Genomic DNA, 20,243 nt, shown 5'->3' on the forward strand with positions numbered 1-20,243 from the left:
CTTTGTTTTCTGTATTTGTCTCTTATGGTTTGCCTACTTCTCTGTTTGAAACTATTTTTTCCCTTTCCCTTCCCCCATGGTCTTCTGTTAAGTTTCTCAAATTTTACATATGAGTGAAAACATGTAATATTTGTCTTCTCTGACTGACTTATTTCACTTAGCATAATACCCTCCAGTTCCATCCACATTGTTGCAAATGGCAAGTTTTCATTCTTTCTCATTGCCAAGTAGTATACCATTGTATGTATATACCATATCTTCTTTATCCATTCATCAGTTGATGGACATTTGGGCTCTTTCCATAATTTGGCTATTGTTGAAAACGCTGCTGTAAACATTGGGGTACATATGCCCCTGTGAATCAGCACTCCTTTATCCTTTGGATAAATTCCTAGTAGTGCTATTGCTGGGTCATAGGGTAATTCTATTTTTAATTTTTTGAGGAACCCCTCCACACTGTTTTCCAAAGTGGCTGCACCAGTTTGCATTCCCACCAACAAGTGAAAGAGGGTTCCTGTTTCCCCACATCCTCACTAACATCTGTTGTTTCCTGAGTTCTTAATTTTAGCCACTCTGACCGGCATGAGGTGGTATCTCCTTGTGGTTTTGATTTGTATTTCCCTGATGATGAGCAATGTCAGGCATCTTTTCATGTCTGTTGGCCATCTAGATGTCTTCTTTGGAAAAGTTTCTATTCATGTCGTCTGCCCATTTCTTCACTGGATTATTTGTTTTTCGGGTGTCGAGTTTGGTAAGTTCTTTATAGATTTTGGGTACTAACCCTATTTTCTCCCATTCCGTCAGTTGCCTTTTAGTTTTGTTGATTGGTTCCTTCGCTGTGCAGAAGCTTTTTATCTTGATGAGGTCTCAATAGTTTATTTTTGCTTTTATTTCCCTTGCCTTTAGAGACATGTCGAGTAAGAAGTTGCTAGGCTGAAGTCAAAGGGGTTGTTGCCTGCTTTCTCTTTTAGGGCTTTGATGGTTCCCTGTCTCACATTTAGGTCTTTTATCCACTTTGAGTTTATTTTTGTGTACGGTGTAAGAGAATGTTGCTGTCCAGTTCTCTCAGCACCATCTGCTAAAGAGACTGTCTTTTTTCCATTGGATACTCTTTCCTACTTTGTTAAAGATTGGTCATACGTTTATGGGTCCATTTCTGGGTTTCCTATTCTATTCCATTGGTCTTTGTGTCTGTTTTTGTGCCAATACCCTATTGTCTTGATGATTACAGCTTTGTAGTACAGGCTAGAGTCTGGGATCGTGATGCCTCCAGCTTTGGTTTTATTTTTCAACGTTACTTTGGCTATTTGGGGTCTTTTCTGGTTCCATACAAATTTTAGGATTGTGAAAATCAGTGATTTTTGAGGGGAGGGAGCACAACAGCCAAAATACAACTCATCCTCACATTCAGAAATTGCCTCAGTTCTTTTTGTTTTTTAATTTTTTTTAATGTTTATTTATTTTTGAGAGAGAGAGTGTGTGTGTGTGAGCGGGTGAGGGGCAGAGAGAGAGAGACACAGAATCCGAAGCAGGATCCAGGATCTGAGCTGTCAGCACAGACCCCTACGCAGGGCTTGAACCCATGAACCATGAGATAATGACCTGAGCTGAAGTTGGATGCTTAACTGATTGAGCCACACAGGCGCCCCAGAAATTGTCTCATTTCTGAGTTTGACATGAAAATGTCCTTTACTAATTGTTAAATAAGTACCAAAAATGTCTTATAAAAATGAGAAATGATTCTGACTATGCCAGATGTAATAGGAAAAACACTGCATTGGGAATCAGGACAACCTGAGTTCCAGCTCTTACACTTGTAACTTTTGTTGAGTCATCTAGTCTTTCTGTGTTGTTTTCTTATCTATGTTTAAAATATATTGTGAGTAGAGATCATTATGCACATCTCACAGTGTTCAGAGTAGTGTAGTATGAACCGAAAAGTAGAAAACATTATGAGTCTATTTATATTTTGCTGATTTTTATTTGAGTTTATAGATTGGTAGTTTATTCACTATCTTAATCAAATCTGTAAGTTTGCCTTAGTTGGTGCTTAATAGAAAGAATAAATAAATAGAAAGGTCTGTGGTAAATAGAAAACTGTGCTTTAAAACATATTTTCTTTAAGTCCTTTTTTATAGGAATAATTCTGTTGGTTTTGTAGGTAAAAATGATTATTTCTGGGGGCACCTGGCTGTCTCAGTGGGTAGAGTATGCAACTCTTGATCTCAGGGTCGTGAGTTCAAGCCCCACATTGGGCATGAAGTCTGCTTTTTTAAAAAAGTGGGGTTTCTGACTAGCATTATGCACTTCGAATGTTTTTCCCCTGTGATGCTGGACTTCCACTGGTCATCTTTAGGTGCAATTCAGCTTGGTTTGTGAACTGTGGCATACATTTGTATAACAGTTTTTTCCTGTGCCAAACTAACTGAATCATAAGGGACTAAACTCACGATCAGAGATTGGCTAATAGCATACTTTAGCCAATACATTGATTAATCCACATGGGAACACTGAATTTGTTGTAGGAATCCAATTAACTATGCAGAGGACAGAAATCTTGTATTGTTCCCTTTTATTTTTACTTATTTTGTGCACCTTGTTCATAAGTTTGTATTTCAACTAAGAACTCATACAGTAGTGTCCGTATCACATGGTTTTTAAAATACTCATTAATATTGTAAGACACATAACACTTTTCCTAGGTACCTAGGGCATCGTGTTCTGAGGAGGATATTTTATTATTGATAATTACTACCTTATATTGTCTAGGAATTTCTGAAAGTAGGACACCTGCTATTTACTTGATAAGAGTCTGTGCAGGACATGCTTAGAATAATTGCACAAAGAATGTAAGTTCTGTTGAGAAAAGCCAATCCCGTTAAATGTGTAACCATTGTTTCCAGGCAGATTATTTTCCTACAATGCTATTTACCTATTCAAACTCTAGATCCAACAAAATATCCAATGGAATCACGTTATAATTAAATGTTTTAATGACTAAGAAAATTAACACTGAAAATTAACTCATTAAAACATAGTTACTTGTATTTCCTTTATTATATAATTCAAAGGAAGTTTTTTATTAGAGAAAATAACAAAATGTCACAAGATTCAAAATATACCTAAATAACCTTCATATACACTTAGAGGTTCATTGTATTTCTAGTATCATTAAGCAGAACTCTCTGAAATAGTAAATATGCAGTACTGTTGCTACCTTTCATATTTTAGTACCACAATTTAAGTATACTCAGCACAGCAAGTTAGTACTTGCTTTTAATCTGCAAATGTTTTTTGAATATCAGTAATACCTGAGATTTTTATAATGTTTGTTTATTTTGAAAGAGAGAGAGAGAGAGCACGTGTGCGAACAGGAGAGGGACAGAGAGGGAGAGAGAGAGAATCCTAAGCAGGCTACACACTCAGTGGAGAACCTGACGTGGAGCTCGAATCCACAAACCGAGAGATCATGACCTTAGCCAAAATCAAGGGTTGGATGCCCAACTGACTGAGCCACCCAGGCGCCCCTGAATATCAATAATAACTTAAAAAATAATCATTTATGTTGGGGTTCTTAGTTGGGTGACTTTTTTTTTTCAAAATGTATTTATTAATTTTGATAGAGAAAAAGCATGCCAGTGTGTGCATGGGAGGGGGGCAGAGAGTGACAGGGGGAGAGAGAGAGAGAGAGAGAGAGAGAGAGAGAGAGAGAGAGAAAGCAAGGATCCCAAGCAGGACTTGATCTCACAAACTGAGGATCATGACCTGAGCTGAAATCAAGAGATGCTTAACTGACTGAGCCACCCAGGTGCCCCTTTTAACTTAATATTTTAAATGAACAGGTCCTCTTACTTTTGGCAATTTAGCTATGGAAAATAATATTTACTTTTATATATTTATATATAAATATTTTATATCAAATATATATTATATATAAAATGTTTTTGTTATATGTATATAATAATGTTATATTATGTTATATATAATATATTATTGTTATATTATTAATTATATATATATAGAGAGAGAGAGAGAGAGAGAGAGACTACCTAAGTCAATCTATGACTAAGAGTGAACAGGAATTAGACATATCTTTTGATCTTAGCATATTCAAACAGAAAACATTTCCCCAACTTTTTTTAAGTGGTTTTTTTTTTTGTTTTTTTTTTTAACATTTATTCAGTTTTGAGAGACAGAAACAGAACACAAGCAGGGGAGGGACAGAGAGAGAGACACACACAGAATCCAAAGCAGACTCTGGGCCCTGAGCTGTCAGCACAGAGCCCAACACAAGGCTCGAATTCATGAACTTTGAGATCATGACCTGAGCTGAAGTGGGCTCAACCAACTGAGCCACCCAGGTGCCCCACATTTGCCCAACTTTAAAAAGCTAGAGTGGGTAATGCTGAATAGGAATAAGAAAAACAGTGTGTGAGAATTGTATGAGTTTCGTTTATGACTAATTTAGGAACCATGTGTTCTTCATATGATTATGTTTTGAATTCTTACAATCAGTTCCTATAGGATTGTGCTTAATTAAAGGCAATTTGGTTTTTTTTTTAATGTTTTATTTTATTTTACTTTTTAAATTTACATCCAAATTAGCATATAGTGCAACAATGATTTCAGGAGTAGATTCCTTAATGCCCCTTATCCATTTAGCCCATCCCCCCTCCCACAACCCTTCCAGTAACACTCTGTTTGTTCTCCATATTTAAGAGTCTCTTATGTTTTGTCCCCCTCCCTGTTTTTATATTATTTTTGCTTCCCTTCCCTTATGTTCATCTGTTTTGTCTCTTAAAGTCCTCACATGAGTGAAGTCATATGATACTTGTCTTTCTCTGACTAATTTCGCTTAGTTCCATCCACCCTCTAGTTCGGTCCACATAGTTGCAAATGGTAAGATTTCATTCTTTTTGATTGCTGAATGATATTCCATTGTATATATCTACCACATCTTCTTTATCCATTCATCCATCAATGGACATGTGGGCTCTTTCCATACTTTGGCTATTGTTGATAGTGCTGCTATAAACATTAGGGGGTGTGTGTTCCTTCGAAACAGCACACCTGTATCCCGTGGATAAATGCCTAGTAGTGCAATTGCTGGGTCGTAGGGTAGTTCTATTTTTAGTTTTTTGAGGAACCTCCATACTGTTTTCCAGAGTGGCTGCACCAGCTTGCATTCCCACCAATAATGCAAAAGAGATCCTCTCCCTCTGCATCCTGGCCAACATCTGTTGTTGCCTGAGTTGTTCATGTTAGCCATTCTGACAGGTGTGAGGCGGTATCTCCTCGTGGTTTTGATTTGCATTTCCCTGATGATGAGTGATGTGGAGCATTTTTTCATGTGCCGGTTGGCCATCTGGATGTCTTCTCTGGAGAAGTGTCTATTCATGTCTTTTGCCCATTTCTTCACCGGATTATTTGTTTTTTGGGTGTTGAGTTTGATAAGTTCTTTATAGATTTTGGATACTAACCCTTTATCTGATATGTTGTTTGCAACTATCTTCTGCCATTCCATGGGTTGCCTTTTAGTTTTGCTGATTGTTTCCTTCGCTATGCAGAAGCTTTTTATTTTGATGAGGTCCCAGTAGTTCATCTTTCTTTTGTTTCCCTTGCCTCTGGAGACGTGTTGAGTAAGAAGTTTCTGCGGCCAAGATCAAAGAGGTTTTTGCCTGCTTTCTCCTGGAGGATTTTGATGGCTTCCTGTCTTATGTTTAGGTCTTTCATCCATTCTGAGTTTATTTTTGTATATGGTGTAAGAAAGTGGTCCAGGTTCATTCTTCTGCATGTCACTGTCCAGTTTTCCCAGTACCACTTGCTGAAGAGACTGTCTTTATTCTATTGGATATTCTTTCCTGCTTTGTCAAAGATTAGTTGGCCATATTTTTGTCTGTTTGTTTGAGAAAGAGGGCATGCATGGGGGAGGGGCAGAGAGCGGCAGGGACAGAGTATCACTGCCTACAGCAGCGAGCCCAATGCAGGGCTGGAACTCAGAAACCGTGAGAACATGAATTGAGCCGTAGTTGGATGCTCAATGAACTGAGCCACCCAAGTGCCCCACTAAGGGCAGTTTTGTGTAACAGATAGTCTGGTAAGATTTTTCTCAGTCTCCCAAGCATCTGTCTGCAGTGTTTTCTGAGCATATTAATGTGGAAAAAAATATGAAGAGAATATGAAAATTCTTTTAGTTTTATCCTGTCATGGGTGTTGGATTTCTTTTTCTCCTAATGGGCAGACATCACTGTGCTTTCCAAAAGACAGAAATGGCCAACTGATGCATGTAGGACGTATAGCATGGCTGTTTTTATAATGTTGAAATGAGATTTTACTGGTATACAAGTTAAGAGAAATATCTTTTCCCAAGGTACTGAATCTATGGTGCAAAATTTTAATATTTTAATAGACTTTATGATACTGAGAATTAGAGCAGTTGTGCTCATAAACAGGTTTTTTCTTTGTGAGCAAAATGGCTGGGGAGTAGGAAGTAGGCACAGGTCTGGAGAAGAAGAAGCTGTTAAAAAATAAATAAATAAAAATTTAAAAACATATTGTGTCCATGGGGGGATCTGGGTGGCTCAATCAGTTAAGCGTCTGACTTCAGCTCAGGTCATGATCTCACAGTTCATGAGTTCAAGCCCCACATCAGGCTCTGTGGTGATAGCTCAGAGCCTAGAGCCTGCTTCGGATTCTGTGTCTCCTTCTGTCTCTCTCTCTCTGCCCCTCTCCCTCCCTCCCTCCGTCCCTTCCTCCCTCTCTCTCTCTCTCTCTCAAAAATAAACATTTAAAAATTATTTTAAAAATAATAATAAAATAAAAACATATGATGTCCATAGACAAGCAGTTCTCTTGTAATGTTCCATCATGGAGACAGGAGTGGTTGCCAGCTTTCTTTCCAGTGACCTTAGGTATTTGTTTTAACCTTTTCATTCTGGTCCATCTCTTCTTTTTCATTATCAGTGGTGCCCTTGTAATTAGATTAACCACGTATCATCTGCATAAAATATTTGTGGGTAGAGCTTCTCATTTGTTCTTGGGTTGCCCATGGACACCGTATCCTACTTAGGCATACCTATGATTTTGAGTTATAATTGACATATTCCTAATGTTTTTAAAATATTGTTAGTTTGCTAATAAGGGCTCAGGTGCTCTATGATTTTATTAAAAGTTTAATTTTTAACACTTTTATTAAATGTTGAAGAAACAGTGTGGGAAATAAAAGTGAGAAAAAAACTCTGTAAAGCCTGGTACCCTAATACCATTTCACATTTACTGTCAGTGTTTTTTACATAATTATCATACATACTTTCCTAATTTTTTACATAACCAGATCTTATAAGCATTTTTAATATCGCTGCCAAATCTCATAAAAGGAGATTTTCATTTTTAACACAGCAAAACAACAGTTTAAAAAGTCAGATAATTGTCCAAGCTTCAGGCCCATTCCTTCCTGCCCCTAGTTTCTACTCCCCAAAGGCAACCACTTTTCTCTTTCAGCAATTTCTTCATTTACCTTAAGATTTCCAAATAATGTGATTTTATTGTTTTTTATTATTTTATGTATTGTACATTAATGTCTTATCTCCCATACCGCCTGAATTCTCCCACTGTCATTATAATGAATTTTGGTCAAGAGGTGTTCAGTGTTTGTGGTTTTTTGTTTTAATGTTTATTTGTTTTTTGAGAGAGAGAGAAAGAGAGACAGAGCGTGAGCGGGGGAGGGGCAGAGAGAGAGAGAGAGAGAGGGAGACACAGAATCCGAAGCAGGCTCCAGGCTCCAGGCTCCGAGCTGTTAGCACACAGCCTGACATGGGGCTCACACCCATGAATGGTGAGATCATGACCTGAGCTGAAGTCGGACCTTAATTGACTGAGCCACCCAGGTGTCCTGGTGTTCAGTGTTAATATTACTGTCACTTTGTATGTAATCCCAGCTAGACCACATATGTATATTTTGTAATATATTATAATTAGATGTACTTTCATGCATGGATTTTGTTTTCTCTGAAGTTAATGCTGTATTTCTTGTTTTATGTCTACTATTAATTCATCTCCAAACTCTTCCAAACTCACAAAAGTGAAAAATCTAACCTCAATTTTTCCAACATATCCGTAATTTTTTTTTCCTGGAAATTTCCATGTGTATTCCAATCTGAACTGATTGCTTTCTAGTCTGTCATCCTGGGATTTTCCTTCACCATCATCTTGGGACTTATATTGATTTCTCTTCGGAGTTGGTACCCCTGCTTTCTGGCTTCAATAACTTCTTTCTTGGCATATTTCCTTTTAATGGTGGAGCACAAATTCTGGTAGCTTAGTGAGAGAGAGTATGTGGGAGATACACATTTTTTGATGCCCTACTTGTCTGTAAATTTCTTTATTCTCCCCTAAGATTTGATTGCTAATTTGGTTGGAAGTAAAATTTTGAAGTCTAGCTTTGATTGTTACTGTTGAGAATAACATCTGGTCTAATGCCATGTTCATTTCTGACCTTTTATACCTGATCTCTTTTTCTCTCTGAAAGCATTTAAGATCCTTGATACTCTACTAAAGTTGCACAAGGATATGCCTGGTAGATGGCTTTTCTTCACTGAGTTGAACACATGCAGGCCCTTCTACTTACTCTGTGGACCCATTTTCTTCAGATTCTGGGCAGTTTTCTTGCATCCCCTTTCATTCCTCCATTTCTTTGGTTCCCTTTTCTGAAGTATGTGTTGTTTAGATGTTGGCCTTCCTATCCTGATCCTCTTAATTTTCTTATATTTTTTCATCCCATTTTCTGTCTCTCTGTTTTTCATCTCCACTTTCTGGGAGATTTCCTAAAGTTTACCTTTCATCCTTTATAATATACTTTTTATTTCTGCTATCATATTTGTAATTTTTGTTACGTCTCTTCTTCATAGCATCTTCTTATCATGGATGTAGACTTGTTTATTTTAGTTGTTTTGAAGGGTTTTTTTCCTCCTGCATTGTGTCTATTTTTTACTCAGATGTTACTTTTATTATTTGTTTGTTTTGTCCTCCAAGTGATTGGCTTTCCTCATGTGATCTTTGGTTGGTATTTCAATGAGGAACAAAGAACTCATTGGAGCTTTTCTGGGAAGCTGAAACTTGGAGCTTCCTTAGGTATGAGACTGATGATCATAGAGGAACTCAACTATTCATTCATTCACTGCCCTGTTTGAGCAGTGTCTATAATTTTTTTCTTTTAGGCTATTTTAGTTTCCCCGAGAGGTATCTACAGTCTTTAGCCTGAGGACTGTCAGCCTGACTGCCAGTATTCTCCCAGCTCAGTGGGGAAGGTAACTGAGGTTTTCCCTTGTTGTAACATGTAGGCTTTTACTCACTTCACCTGTTTTATTAACCTCCTTCATCTCCCACAGCTCTGCCTGATATCTTCAAGTCTAGAGTCCCTCTGGTTCACGTAAAAAGACTCAACCTCATCTCGGGCCACAGTGGGGAGAGGTAGTAGCCTAACTGCACTGGGCTGAGTCAGGGATCTGGGAGTCCTTGAATGTAGGCTTTTAACTAATTCTCCTGCTTCCGCCCCATGTGTACTCCAGTCTTCCGGGTCATCAAGCACTTTTAATTCCCGACCTTTCTGGGACTCTGCAGAGCAAATGGCTTGCTTTTTTGGCTCTCTCCTTTATCCCCTCCCCAGTGCCAGAGATGTGGCTTTCAGCTTTCACGGGTCACATCAGTCTACTTTGCAGCTTCTGAAATGTTCTGAACTCCAGCTGCGCTACTGTCCTCTCTCCAGTTCATTTTGTCTTCGTTGGGTTTTTTTTTTCAGTCCCTTACTTCTCATTTTGGTGAGATTTCAAGAGGGATTGAAGGTAAATTGTTGTGTTGAATTTGTCTTACTCAACCAGAAGTCTATGTGATCTTTACTATTTTAATTTTTAGTGATTGTATTTTCCAACCATTTATCATAGTTTATTCATTTGCCTGTTTTTTGAAAACATAGGTAACTTCCAACGTATTCTTTTTTTTTTTTTTTTAATTTTTTTTGGGGGTGCCTGGGTGGCTCAGTTGGTTAAGTATCCAACTTCGCCTCAGGTCATGATCTCACAGTTTGTGAGTTCAAGCCCCACCTCAGGAGCTTGCTTCAGATTCTGTGTCTCCCTCTCTCCCTGCCCCTCCCTCCACTGACACTTTTTTTTTTTTTTTAATGTTTATTTATTTTTTGAGAGACAGTGTGAGAGGGGTAGGGCTAGAGAGAGAGGGAGACACAGAATCTGAAGCAGGACTTCCAACGTATTCTACTTTAAGTTTTTATTCTGAGCATTTATTACTTTTGTAATATTTGAAAAACCAATAAAAGTAATACATATTTAGGAGCTCCTGGGTGGCTCAGTCAGTTAAATGTCCGACTTCGGCTCAGGTCATGATCTCGTGGTTCGTGAGTTCAAGCCCCACGTCAGACTCCGTACTGACAGCTCGGCGTCTGGAGCCTGCTTCAGATTCTGTGTCTCCCTCTCTCTCTGCCCCTCCCCTGCTCATGCTCGCTCTCTCTCTCAAAAAAAAACATTTTAAAAAATTTCCTTAAGTAATACATATTTATTATTTTTTAGCTGAAAGAGAACAATATAAAGAAGAAAAGTAATTGCAGTAATACCATTACTCAGAGGTAACATTTGATAAGAGTGTGTATGAGAGAGAGAAACGAACAAAAGTATATATGTGCACATATATACAGAAATATGTATTATATATGGCATATATATTCACTCCTAAAAATTAGAATCATACTATATATATAGTATGCTTTTTTTTTCAACTGTCATTATTTTGTGAACATTTTTTCATGTTGTCATTCTACACCATCTTTATTGTTATTTAGTTCACTTTACGGATTTACCATTAAAAACATTCTTTAATCTTGGAGATTACAGCATGTCATACTATGAAATTATAACCAACACTTAATGTAAGAACACTCTGAATGTTTAACTTTTTTATAAGAGTTAGAAAAATTTAAAAGCTATCCCTGTCCTTTTTTGGTAGATTGTGCCCTGAATCCTTATCTTAAAGATTTGACTTGTTGGAGCACCTGGATGGCTCAGTCGGTTAAGTGTCTCACTTTGGCTCAGGTCATGATCTTGCTGTTCATGAGTTCGAGCCCTGCATCAAGCTCTGTGCTGACAGTTTGGAGCCTGGAGCCTGCTTCAGATTCTGTCTCCCTCAAAGTCTGTCCCTCCCCCCGCTCACACTATGTGTCTTTCTCTCAAAAATAAATAAACCTTAAAATTTTTTAAAAAATAAAGATTTGACTTGTTAATAATTCTTGTCCTCCCGTTTATTTCCAAGTGATACTTGATATTCTCTCCATCCTAATAAAGTGCTGTGGGTTATTTTTGTGATACGTATGACATTTTGGTTTTCTTGTTTGTTTTTTTTCCAATGGATGTTGATGTGTGCTTTTTTGTTCATGAGCTCCTTTTGGGCAATTTGGACTCTGTTTTCAGTTTTTTTACTATTACCTTGCCATAGAGTATCTAGGGGAAATTATACTACTACAGTACTTTTAATACTGATATGACTGGAATTTTAACTCCGTTATGCTTCCACCTAAACTGGAAGAACTTAGGGAAATATGTTATATTGAGTATAAATGAAACAAAGATCCCAGTATTCTCAACAAATACACACATGTATTTGTGGATTTTTAAAAATACTACTTCTTGAGTACATTCTCATGATTCAGAATGCAAAATAATATAAAAAGGTACACATTGGGAAATGTGGGTCCTATCCCATCCTTGTCCATTCTGTTCATCTCCCCTTCCCCATACAGGTAATTGCTTTTCATAATATTCTTTAATATTTCCTTATGTGAATACAAACAAAAATATGAATATGTGTTTTTAGTTTTCTCTCTTACTCAAAAGACAGTACACTATATACAGTGTTCTACACCTTATTATTTAATTATCTTGGAAGTCTTGTTTAGTGGTGCATAGAGAACTTGCTCTTTTTTTTTCTTCTTAATAGCTCTTTAGTATCCAGTTATGTAAATGGTTTATTTAACCATTCCCCATAGACAAACTCTTGGCTAACCAATGTATTATTTTAATGTATGTTTTTTAAACTTTTTCAGGTGGATATGGACAAGAGTGGTGAAATGCGACTTATAGAACTGGATGAATCTTTCAAAAGTGAACATACTGTTTTTGTAACACCACCTGAGATCCCCCATCTACCCAATGGTGAAGAACCCCCTTTACAGTACAGGTATTCAAGAGGCAGAATGTTTGAGATTGAAAGAGAGAAGCAATCCATCATCTGTGACGTAGCTTTCTAAGGACTGTGGTATTTTCAAAAATCCAAACTTTACAGATTCCTAATTTTTAGGTGGTAAGCAAGCTTATCCCACATCCATTATTAAGTTTTGAGGTATAAAAAGAAAAGAATTATAATTTTGCATAATCTAGACTTGGGAAGCTCTATATATCTACATAAGTATCTGTTCTCATAAATGTTGGCTAAATTCAGTTAGGACTCACCCCACCAAAATGCAGCACTTTTATTATAGATTTTGATTTTTGTTTCTCACTAAAGCTGATTTCCTCCCTTTCATCCCCTTCCCCACACACATATTGATTAATGTAATCTGTTTACAAAAATTGAAGTAGAGTCAATATTTGTGGCCTTGATTTTGACGATACAATTTTTTAGGCTATTAATTTTTTTGTGAGTGTTTCTTTTAAGCTGTGGAAATTCAGAACTATTGGGAATTGATCGTTGTTAATTCAGGAAGTTTGTTCAGACACTGTGCTGAGTGCTTGGGACATAGACTTGAATGATACATTGTTTACTGCTTTCAAGTCTAGTGGAAAAGAGAGGAAAGTTCTGAGATAGGGTTATGATAGAGTTAGATATATTATAATCTGTGTATCTAGAGGTATATTATGTGCATACACTTGTTATCTACTAGAGGTGGTTTCCAGTATGCATTTATTTTTACTTAGAATGGTATTTCCTTCTAATAAATGGTATGTATGTATGTATTTATTTATTTATATTTTTGAGAGAGAGAGAGAGCATGCAAGTGAGTGAGGGGGAGAGAGAGAATCCCACGAGGGGCAGAGTGAGAGGAAGAGAGAATGTGGAGTCAAAAGCGGGCTCGAACTCACCCGATGCAGGACCTTGAACCCACAAACCGTGAGATCATGAACTGAGCCAAAGTCAGATGCTTAACTGACCTAGCCACCCAGGCACCCCTATTTATTTATTCTTTAACATTTAAAAAAAATTTTTTTTAATTTTTTATGTTTATTTATTTTTGAGAGACAGAGCATGAGCAGGGGCGGGGCAGAGAGAGAGGGAGACACAGAATCCAAAGCAGGCTCCAGGCTCTGAGCTGTCAGCACAAAGTCTGACGCGGGGCGGCTCCAACCCACAAACCATGAGATCAAGACCAGAGCCAAAGTCAGAAGCTTAACTGACTAAGCCACCCAGGTGCCCCTATTTATTTATTTTGAGAGAGAGAGAGAGTTGGGGAGGGACAGAGAGAGAGGAAGAGAGAGAATCCCAAGCAGGCTCTGAGCTGCCAGTGCAGAGCCCAACTCGGGGCTCAATCTCAGGAACGGTGAGAACATGACCTGAGCTGAAATTAAGTGTCAGTCACTTAACCGATTGAACCATCCAGGTGCCCCTAAACTGATATTTCGTTTTATTTATTTATTTTTTTAATTTTTTTTTTAATGTTTATTTATTTTTGAGACAGAGAGAGACAGAGCATGAACGGGGGAGGGTCAGAGAGAGGGAGACACAGAATCTGAAACAGGCTCCAGGCTCCGAGCTGCCAGCACAGAGCCTGACGCGGGGCTCGAACTCACGGACTGTGAGATCATGACCTGAGCCGAAGTCGGACGCTTAACCGACTGAGCCACCCAGGCGCCCCTGATATTTCGTTTTAGATAATAAATGATTTCTTTCTCCAATAATATTTTCTTACTTTAAAGCCATTTCACATCTATCACTGATTAGGTCATAGTTTATTTTCATTGAAAAAGGATTTTTCAGAACATCCTTATTTGTAACTCGGATTAAATTCTTCCTTTTACAGACAAAAAAGCGGTGCAACAGGTGTTTGTGAATGTCAGTTAATTCATAGGCCGCTTGGCTCCTGCCCTTACTTTTTGTCTATTGATGAAGTTGCTCAGATCACTTTTTAAAATTCTGCCTTTTGTCAAAGGTGTTCAAAATCTCTCTCCTAATTTCTTTCTCACTTTTTTTTTTTTTCTTTCTAAACAAGATCTCATATCTTTGATCCCTTTGGTACATTATACTTCTAAGACTTTTGTGGGGAGACATGTTTCACTAATAAAGTTTTGTTTTTTTATGATTTGCTTTTAACTTTTTCAAAATTTAACTTTTAGATTTACGTTAATAAAAAATTGCTTAGCTTGGAAAGTTTCTATTTTTTAAAGAATCTAAGTCACTCTTTGAATTGAGACTAACAATATAATTCTGGTGTAATCATACCAATCATTGGAAAAACAACTTAAATGTCTTTAATGAGTACAGTGGGTCCTCTTAGTGAGAGGCGACTCATATTCTTACATTGTCTGTGTAAAATGATAAGGTAGCAAGCAAGTTTCCATAAGACACACAGAATGGTCTCATTATCACACATGTACATACAATGAATTTTTTAAGGGGCATAGTTTTCCTGAACTCCTTTGCTATTTTATTCCTACTTAACATTCAATATTTATCAATATTTTTTCATTTTACTGAATTTGCCTATAGTAATGTATAATAGATATAGTTTACTATCTTTTATTATAACTGGTTTTCTCAGTTAATTGAAACTATTTGTATGCCCTTAGGAAGATTTTAAAGTAGGTTCATTGTGATGCTCAGGGGCTTCTTCTATTCTTTTCAAAAGCATGTCTTTTTCCTAGCTGCTGCTACCTTTTAAATTCCCAAAATACTTTGCTCTAGTACCCACATTAGGCCCACCTCCTCATTGAGCCGCTCATTCTAATCTTTTCTTCTTCTCCAACCTCTTCAATTTTCTTTCTCATAAATGAGGGCCTGAACCTACTTAACTAACGTGATAAACCAATTCATAATAATATGTTTGTCCTGGAGCACTAATACGTTATTTGTATCTTTTTAAGGGGACAGTTCAACAGTAATATTTTAATCTAAAGCAGCGATTTTAATGACTGTCCTGTCTGAAAGCGTATTGATTTGGTGGACCTTTTACCATCATATTATCTGATATGTTTGCTGTGTATCTACATGAATACTAACGTACAAAGCTTGCTTGATTTACTTTAGGGTTTGATGTTAAGTTCAACAAAATTTAAATATATTTTGCTTTTTTAGCTCTAAAATATATACTTGAGTTTGTATTTGACTATTACAAGGCAACATTAGCATGAATATTTGTTAAGTATATATCATTGTCTGATGGAGAAAAATAGTTGAAATATTGGTCAGAATATTTTTTAGATTGTAACCAGTATGATCATCTATGTGTGCTTGAGATTTTTTTTTTCTTTTCAAAAACAGCTATAATGGATTTCCAGTTCTTAGAAACAATTTATTTGAGAGACCTGAAGGATTTCTACAAACACGAAAGAACAAATTGCCTTCAAAATCAAGTAGTCCTAGTAGCCCTTCTCCCATGTTCAGAAGAACAAAACAGGTACTTTGACAATTTTGTGCTTTTCATATATTCAAGTATTAGAACAAAATTAATGTGATACTCTTTCTTAATATATTTTACTGCCCCATATATATGAGTAGGTTATCATGCTCCACAAGGCGTCCTGAATTCATAGTAATGTGACTTCAAAACATTAACTAATTTTCCTATCTTAGAATTTTATTTTACACATCTTATAATACACATTCAAGCAGAGGCTTGACTGTATAGTAATTACAGACAGATTTTGTGAGCGAAATATTATAAAAGCATATGACCTGCCCTTATTCAGCATTCAGTTAATAAATAAGAATACTTAAATGTGTATATTTATTAATGAGATCCTTGCATTGTTTTTCTAGGAAATTAAATCAGCCCATAAAATTGCCAAGAAGTATTCTTCCATTCCCCAAATGTGGTCTAGATGTCTACTGCGTCACTGTTACGGACTATGGTTTATTTGTCTGCCAGCTTATGTGAAAGTATGTCATTCAAAAGTCAGGGCCCTGAAAACAGCATATGATGTGCTTAAAAAAATGCAGTCAAAGAAGATGGATCCCCCTGATGAGGTAACAGTTTTTTTCAAATGCATTTTAGGAGCACCTGGGTGGCTCAGTTGGTTAACCATCCAACTGTAGCTCAGGCCGTGATCTCACGGTTGGTGCGTCCGAGTCCTGTAGCAGGTTCTGTGCTGACAGTGCTCTTTCTCTGTCTCTCAAAATAAATAAATAAACTTAAAAAAAGTAATACATGTATTTTAAACATGTTTTTTAACGCATTATTTTAAAAACTTAAAAACGGGAGAAACAATAGCAACTATAAGAAATGAAATAAAAAGCATTACTTTATTTTGGATTTATGTTCATGCGTACTTTGTTTCTGTACACTCTGCGTTTTGTGTTTCAGGTGTGCTACCGCATTCTCATGCAGCTCTGTGGACAGTATGATCAGCCCGTGCTTGCAGTTCGAGTGCTTTTCGAAATGCAGAAAGCTGGTATTGACCCCAATGCCATTACTTATGGTTATTATAATAAGGTAATTACTTTGATTTAGTGGAGAAAAAGTATAACTTTTGTGATTATACACCCTTAATTTGTTGGCAGAAATCATTGATTCAGGCCTTGTTTGGCATTAATTTTGGAGTACTAAAGTATATTTTGTAAACCAAATAAGATTTTTTATTCTATTTTGTGTTGTACAATCGATTTAGATCTTCTTTAGCTTAACTATAAAGCCAATGTACACTCACTTATCAATGTTATTTTACTAATTATTTTATTTTGTTGAATGCATAGGCTGTTCTGGAAAGTACTTGGCCCTCAAGAAGTCGTAGTGGCTATTTTCTTTGGACAAAAGTAAGAAACGTTGTTTTAGGAGTAGCACAGTTCAAAAGAGCTTTAAAGAAACACGCACACTTATCACAAACAACTCTCTCAGGTAATTAAAGGTTCTTAAAGGATGTATATGTTTTACTTTAAAAAAAAAATTCATTGACTAGTTACACTTTACATTTCTTTAGAAATTTTACATAGTTTCAAAATATTAAATGTTTTCTAGTTTTTATTGCCATTAAGCAAATTCTAATATTAGAGTATTTTCCCCTTTGAAAGACACCAAATTTCACTTTTTTCCTGGAACTGTTAAATTATGAAGCTCTGGTGATCTTGCTTTAGTGTTCAGTAATAATTCACAATAGTTATAGTTGGTATAGTTGTATTTTGCTAATTATGTGGCACATTTCGTGTTCAATATTAGTGGATTATTAGCTTGAGCGACAACTAATGTGTATTTTTGGTATCTCCCTGAGTAGTAAAATGCTGTCACATTGTGTTCTTAAGCAGATGGCAGTGACCTGGATGCTATTAGTCATGGCAGCATGGATAGTGGTCATGGGACACAAACTGTGGAGCAGGCACCTTTTAATACGGGTTTAATCAAAGTATATGCTACTGATGATAGATCTAGTACAGGTTTGTGTGTGCTTATGTATACATTTATTACAGTACATTTTACAAACTAGATTTGCTCATCTGTCTTTTTTAGATTTTAATTTTCAATGATGTATTTAAGTTAACTGTCACTTTTTAATTTTATATGATAGGCATTTGGTTTGATACTGTGTTTAATAATTACATGCTGTTTTATTCATTCTTTATTTGAATAGAAATAAAAGTTTGAGAGTTTATTCAAGTATTTAGCCGATGATAATCCAATTAACTCTGGATAGCACACAGATATCTTTATCATGTAATTTTTAAGGATAAATTCTTCCTTGTAATTGTGAAAATGTTATTAGAGGTTTTTTAAAGAGAAACTTTATAGCCCTGATCTGAGTTAATAGTACATATCAACATCAACTTCCTGGTTTTAACAGTGTATTATATTTCATGTCAGATAGTATCATTGAGAGAAGCTGGGTAAACAGTACACAGGAACTCTCTGTACTGTATTATTTTGCCAGCTTCTTGTGACTCTTATATTATAGTAAAATAAAAAGGCATTATAAAAAACTTTTCAAATATATATAAAGCTTGTAGTCTTCTAGCACTGAAGATGCCATTAATTTCATTAAAATATCAGATTTGTACATAATCTTCCTCTAAGAATTAAAACTGACACACTGAAATTTGTTGAATAATTCTGTTCTCTTCATTAGGACATTTAAAAAAGATACATGACTTTCGTGCATAGTGTAAGAGCCACCTCTTAACAGACAGAAATTTTAAATTAAAAATCTAAGCATTAATAACAAAATATGAAGGCTTCTTTCTCTACATATGGTAACATTATTTTGGTCTGTCTCCTTTTATGCCTACTTTTAAGAGTAATGAATGTAAGCAAATTGTGTTGCAGTGTAATTTTCATAGTTGTTCTTACTTGGCTGGTTTTATATTTTGATCATGCAATATGAATTAATCCGGGTTATAGTAGTCATCTTCAGGCATTCTCTCTTAAAAATGAAGAAATCAATTTTATTTTTTAGTTTTATTTTTATTTCAGTAATTTCTACACCCCACGTGGGGCTCAAACTCACAACCCTAAGGTCAAGAGTCTCACCTTCTTCTGACTGAGCCGACCAGAGGCCCCTCTATCTTTTGTTTTTAAGTGTGGCTTTTGAAAAGTTTATTTTAAAGCATTGCAGAATCTAACAAAAGCATGAATTTCCATCATGATCATCTCCATATTTTTAAATTTGTATTTTCTGTACAAATGGAGCCAAAAGTTTGATTAGAAAAAATACAAACTCAAAATTATAATTTTAAAGTAAATACCTAGTGATCCTTAATACAGTTTCTTTACACAGTTCTTTATAGGTTTATAAAACCGTTCAATATATAGCCTCTCTCATATAGTCATAACTGCTTTGTGTATTATAAATCTGGAGACTTGAAATCCAAACCAAAAGGTTGAGTGGTTTGCTTAAAATCGTGTCTCCTAAGATGGAGAAATAGGATTTAAAACTTTGTATTTTGATGCTATTCTAGTGAAAACAATTTGCTGAAAATTACAGAGGACTTCTTGAACAGCAATGTATTAGAAGTTTTCTTCTATCAGTGCAGGGTTTGCTTAACAGTGACACATTTTTTTCTCATTCCCATGTATCTGTACTCAAGTGCAGTTCAGTAATTATTCCATTGAACTTGCAGAAAAATAATTACCTATCAATAAAGTTAAATAAACCCAAACCTAAATGATTTTTGGGTAGAATCATTTATACATTTGGCTTCAGTGATCTGCGTGTGAATGTTCTGTCAGGAATTCCCTGCAGATTTTTCTTCTCCATTGCTTAGCTGGAACTTAGACTTTAACCTGGAAAGGTCATGGGCTTAAAGAACATCTGGTTAGTCTGTACCTTTAGGATCCCAGACAGTAGTGTGAATGTACATAGTCTCTTTTGACTGCGGTGTGGAGCCAGAAATGTTACTTTGCGATCATCCCTCTCTTGCATTAGTAGAGATGGAGGAGGGGGGCTGACAAAATAATGCTTTCAATTGTAAGTTATCCAGAAAATTTCTCATCAGGAAGTCTAAACACTAGTGTGTTGCTCCTAAATCCAGTTGTTCTCACTAAAGAAGCTTATGATGAACAGCAGAGGGTTTTTGTTTCTTTTTTTTTTTTTCTCTTTTTCCTAGGTGGCCAGTCTGATCTTGGGTATAATTCATTATCTAAGGATGAAGTTAGAAGAGGGGATATATCTACTGAAGAAATTCAAGAAGAAAAAGATAAGAAAGGGAGTGATTCTAGTTCCCGTAGGTATTATTTAAGTTGATATTGTATAAATTTGTGCACGTCTATTAACGGAAAACACAAGTGGCTTCAAGTATAAAAGTACTGATTTTATTTTCCAAGTTCCCATTATAACTCCTCTTTCCTCACATTACAGGCTCTCTTCACCACCTAATGTTCCAACACACAAATACTTTATGTGTAAAGTGTCTCGTCTCAGTGGCACAACACTCTCCAATCAAATTCTCTTCTCATAGTACAAATATACTACAAACAGTGGCTCTTTTCTAAGGTTTAACAATATTTTTATGTAATGCTTTGTTAATGGTCTGTGACTTCTATTTTTCCC

General features: G+C 36.1%; 1 protein-coding gene across 8 annotated transcripts in view; it reads left to right on the forward strand.

Annotated features, from left to right (window-relative positions):
* DENND4A (DENN domain containing 4A) overlaps positions 1-20,243 on the forward strand; it is a 137,598-nt gene that overhangs the window by 76,859 nt on the left and 40,496 nt on the right. For 3 of the 8 annotated variants that reach the window (XM_078448741.2, XM_078448743.2, XM_078448746.2), the window contains exons 15-21: positions 12,104-12,237; positions 15,532-15,667; positions 16,030-16,236; positions 16,574-16,702; positions 16,963-17,104; positions 17,506-17,637; positions 19,801-19,917. In XM_078448741.2, the coding sequence (XP_078304867.1) occupies positions 12,104-12,237; positions 15,532-15,667; positions 16,030-16,236; positions 16,574-16,702; positions 16,963-17,104; positions 17,506-17,637; positions 19,801-19,917 (997 nt within the window). The remainder of the gene's footprint in view (positions 1-12,103; positions 12,238-15,531; positions 15,668-16,029; positions 16,237-16,573; positions 16,703-16,962; positions 17,105-17,505; positions 17,638-19,800; positions 19,918-20,243) is intronic. The other 5 variants (XM_078448742.2, XM_078448744.2, XM_078448745.2 and 2 more) reach the window with 3 other exon arrangements.

Source organism: Panthera onca, chromosome B3, assembly GCF_046562875.1.
Source record: "Panthera onca isolate mPanOnc1 chromosome B3, mPanOnc1 haplotype 2, whole genome shotgun sequence".
NCBI lineage: Eukaryota > Metazoa > Chordata > Mammalia > Carnivora > Felidae > Panthera > Panthera onca.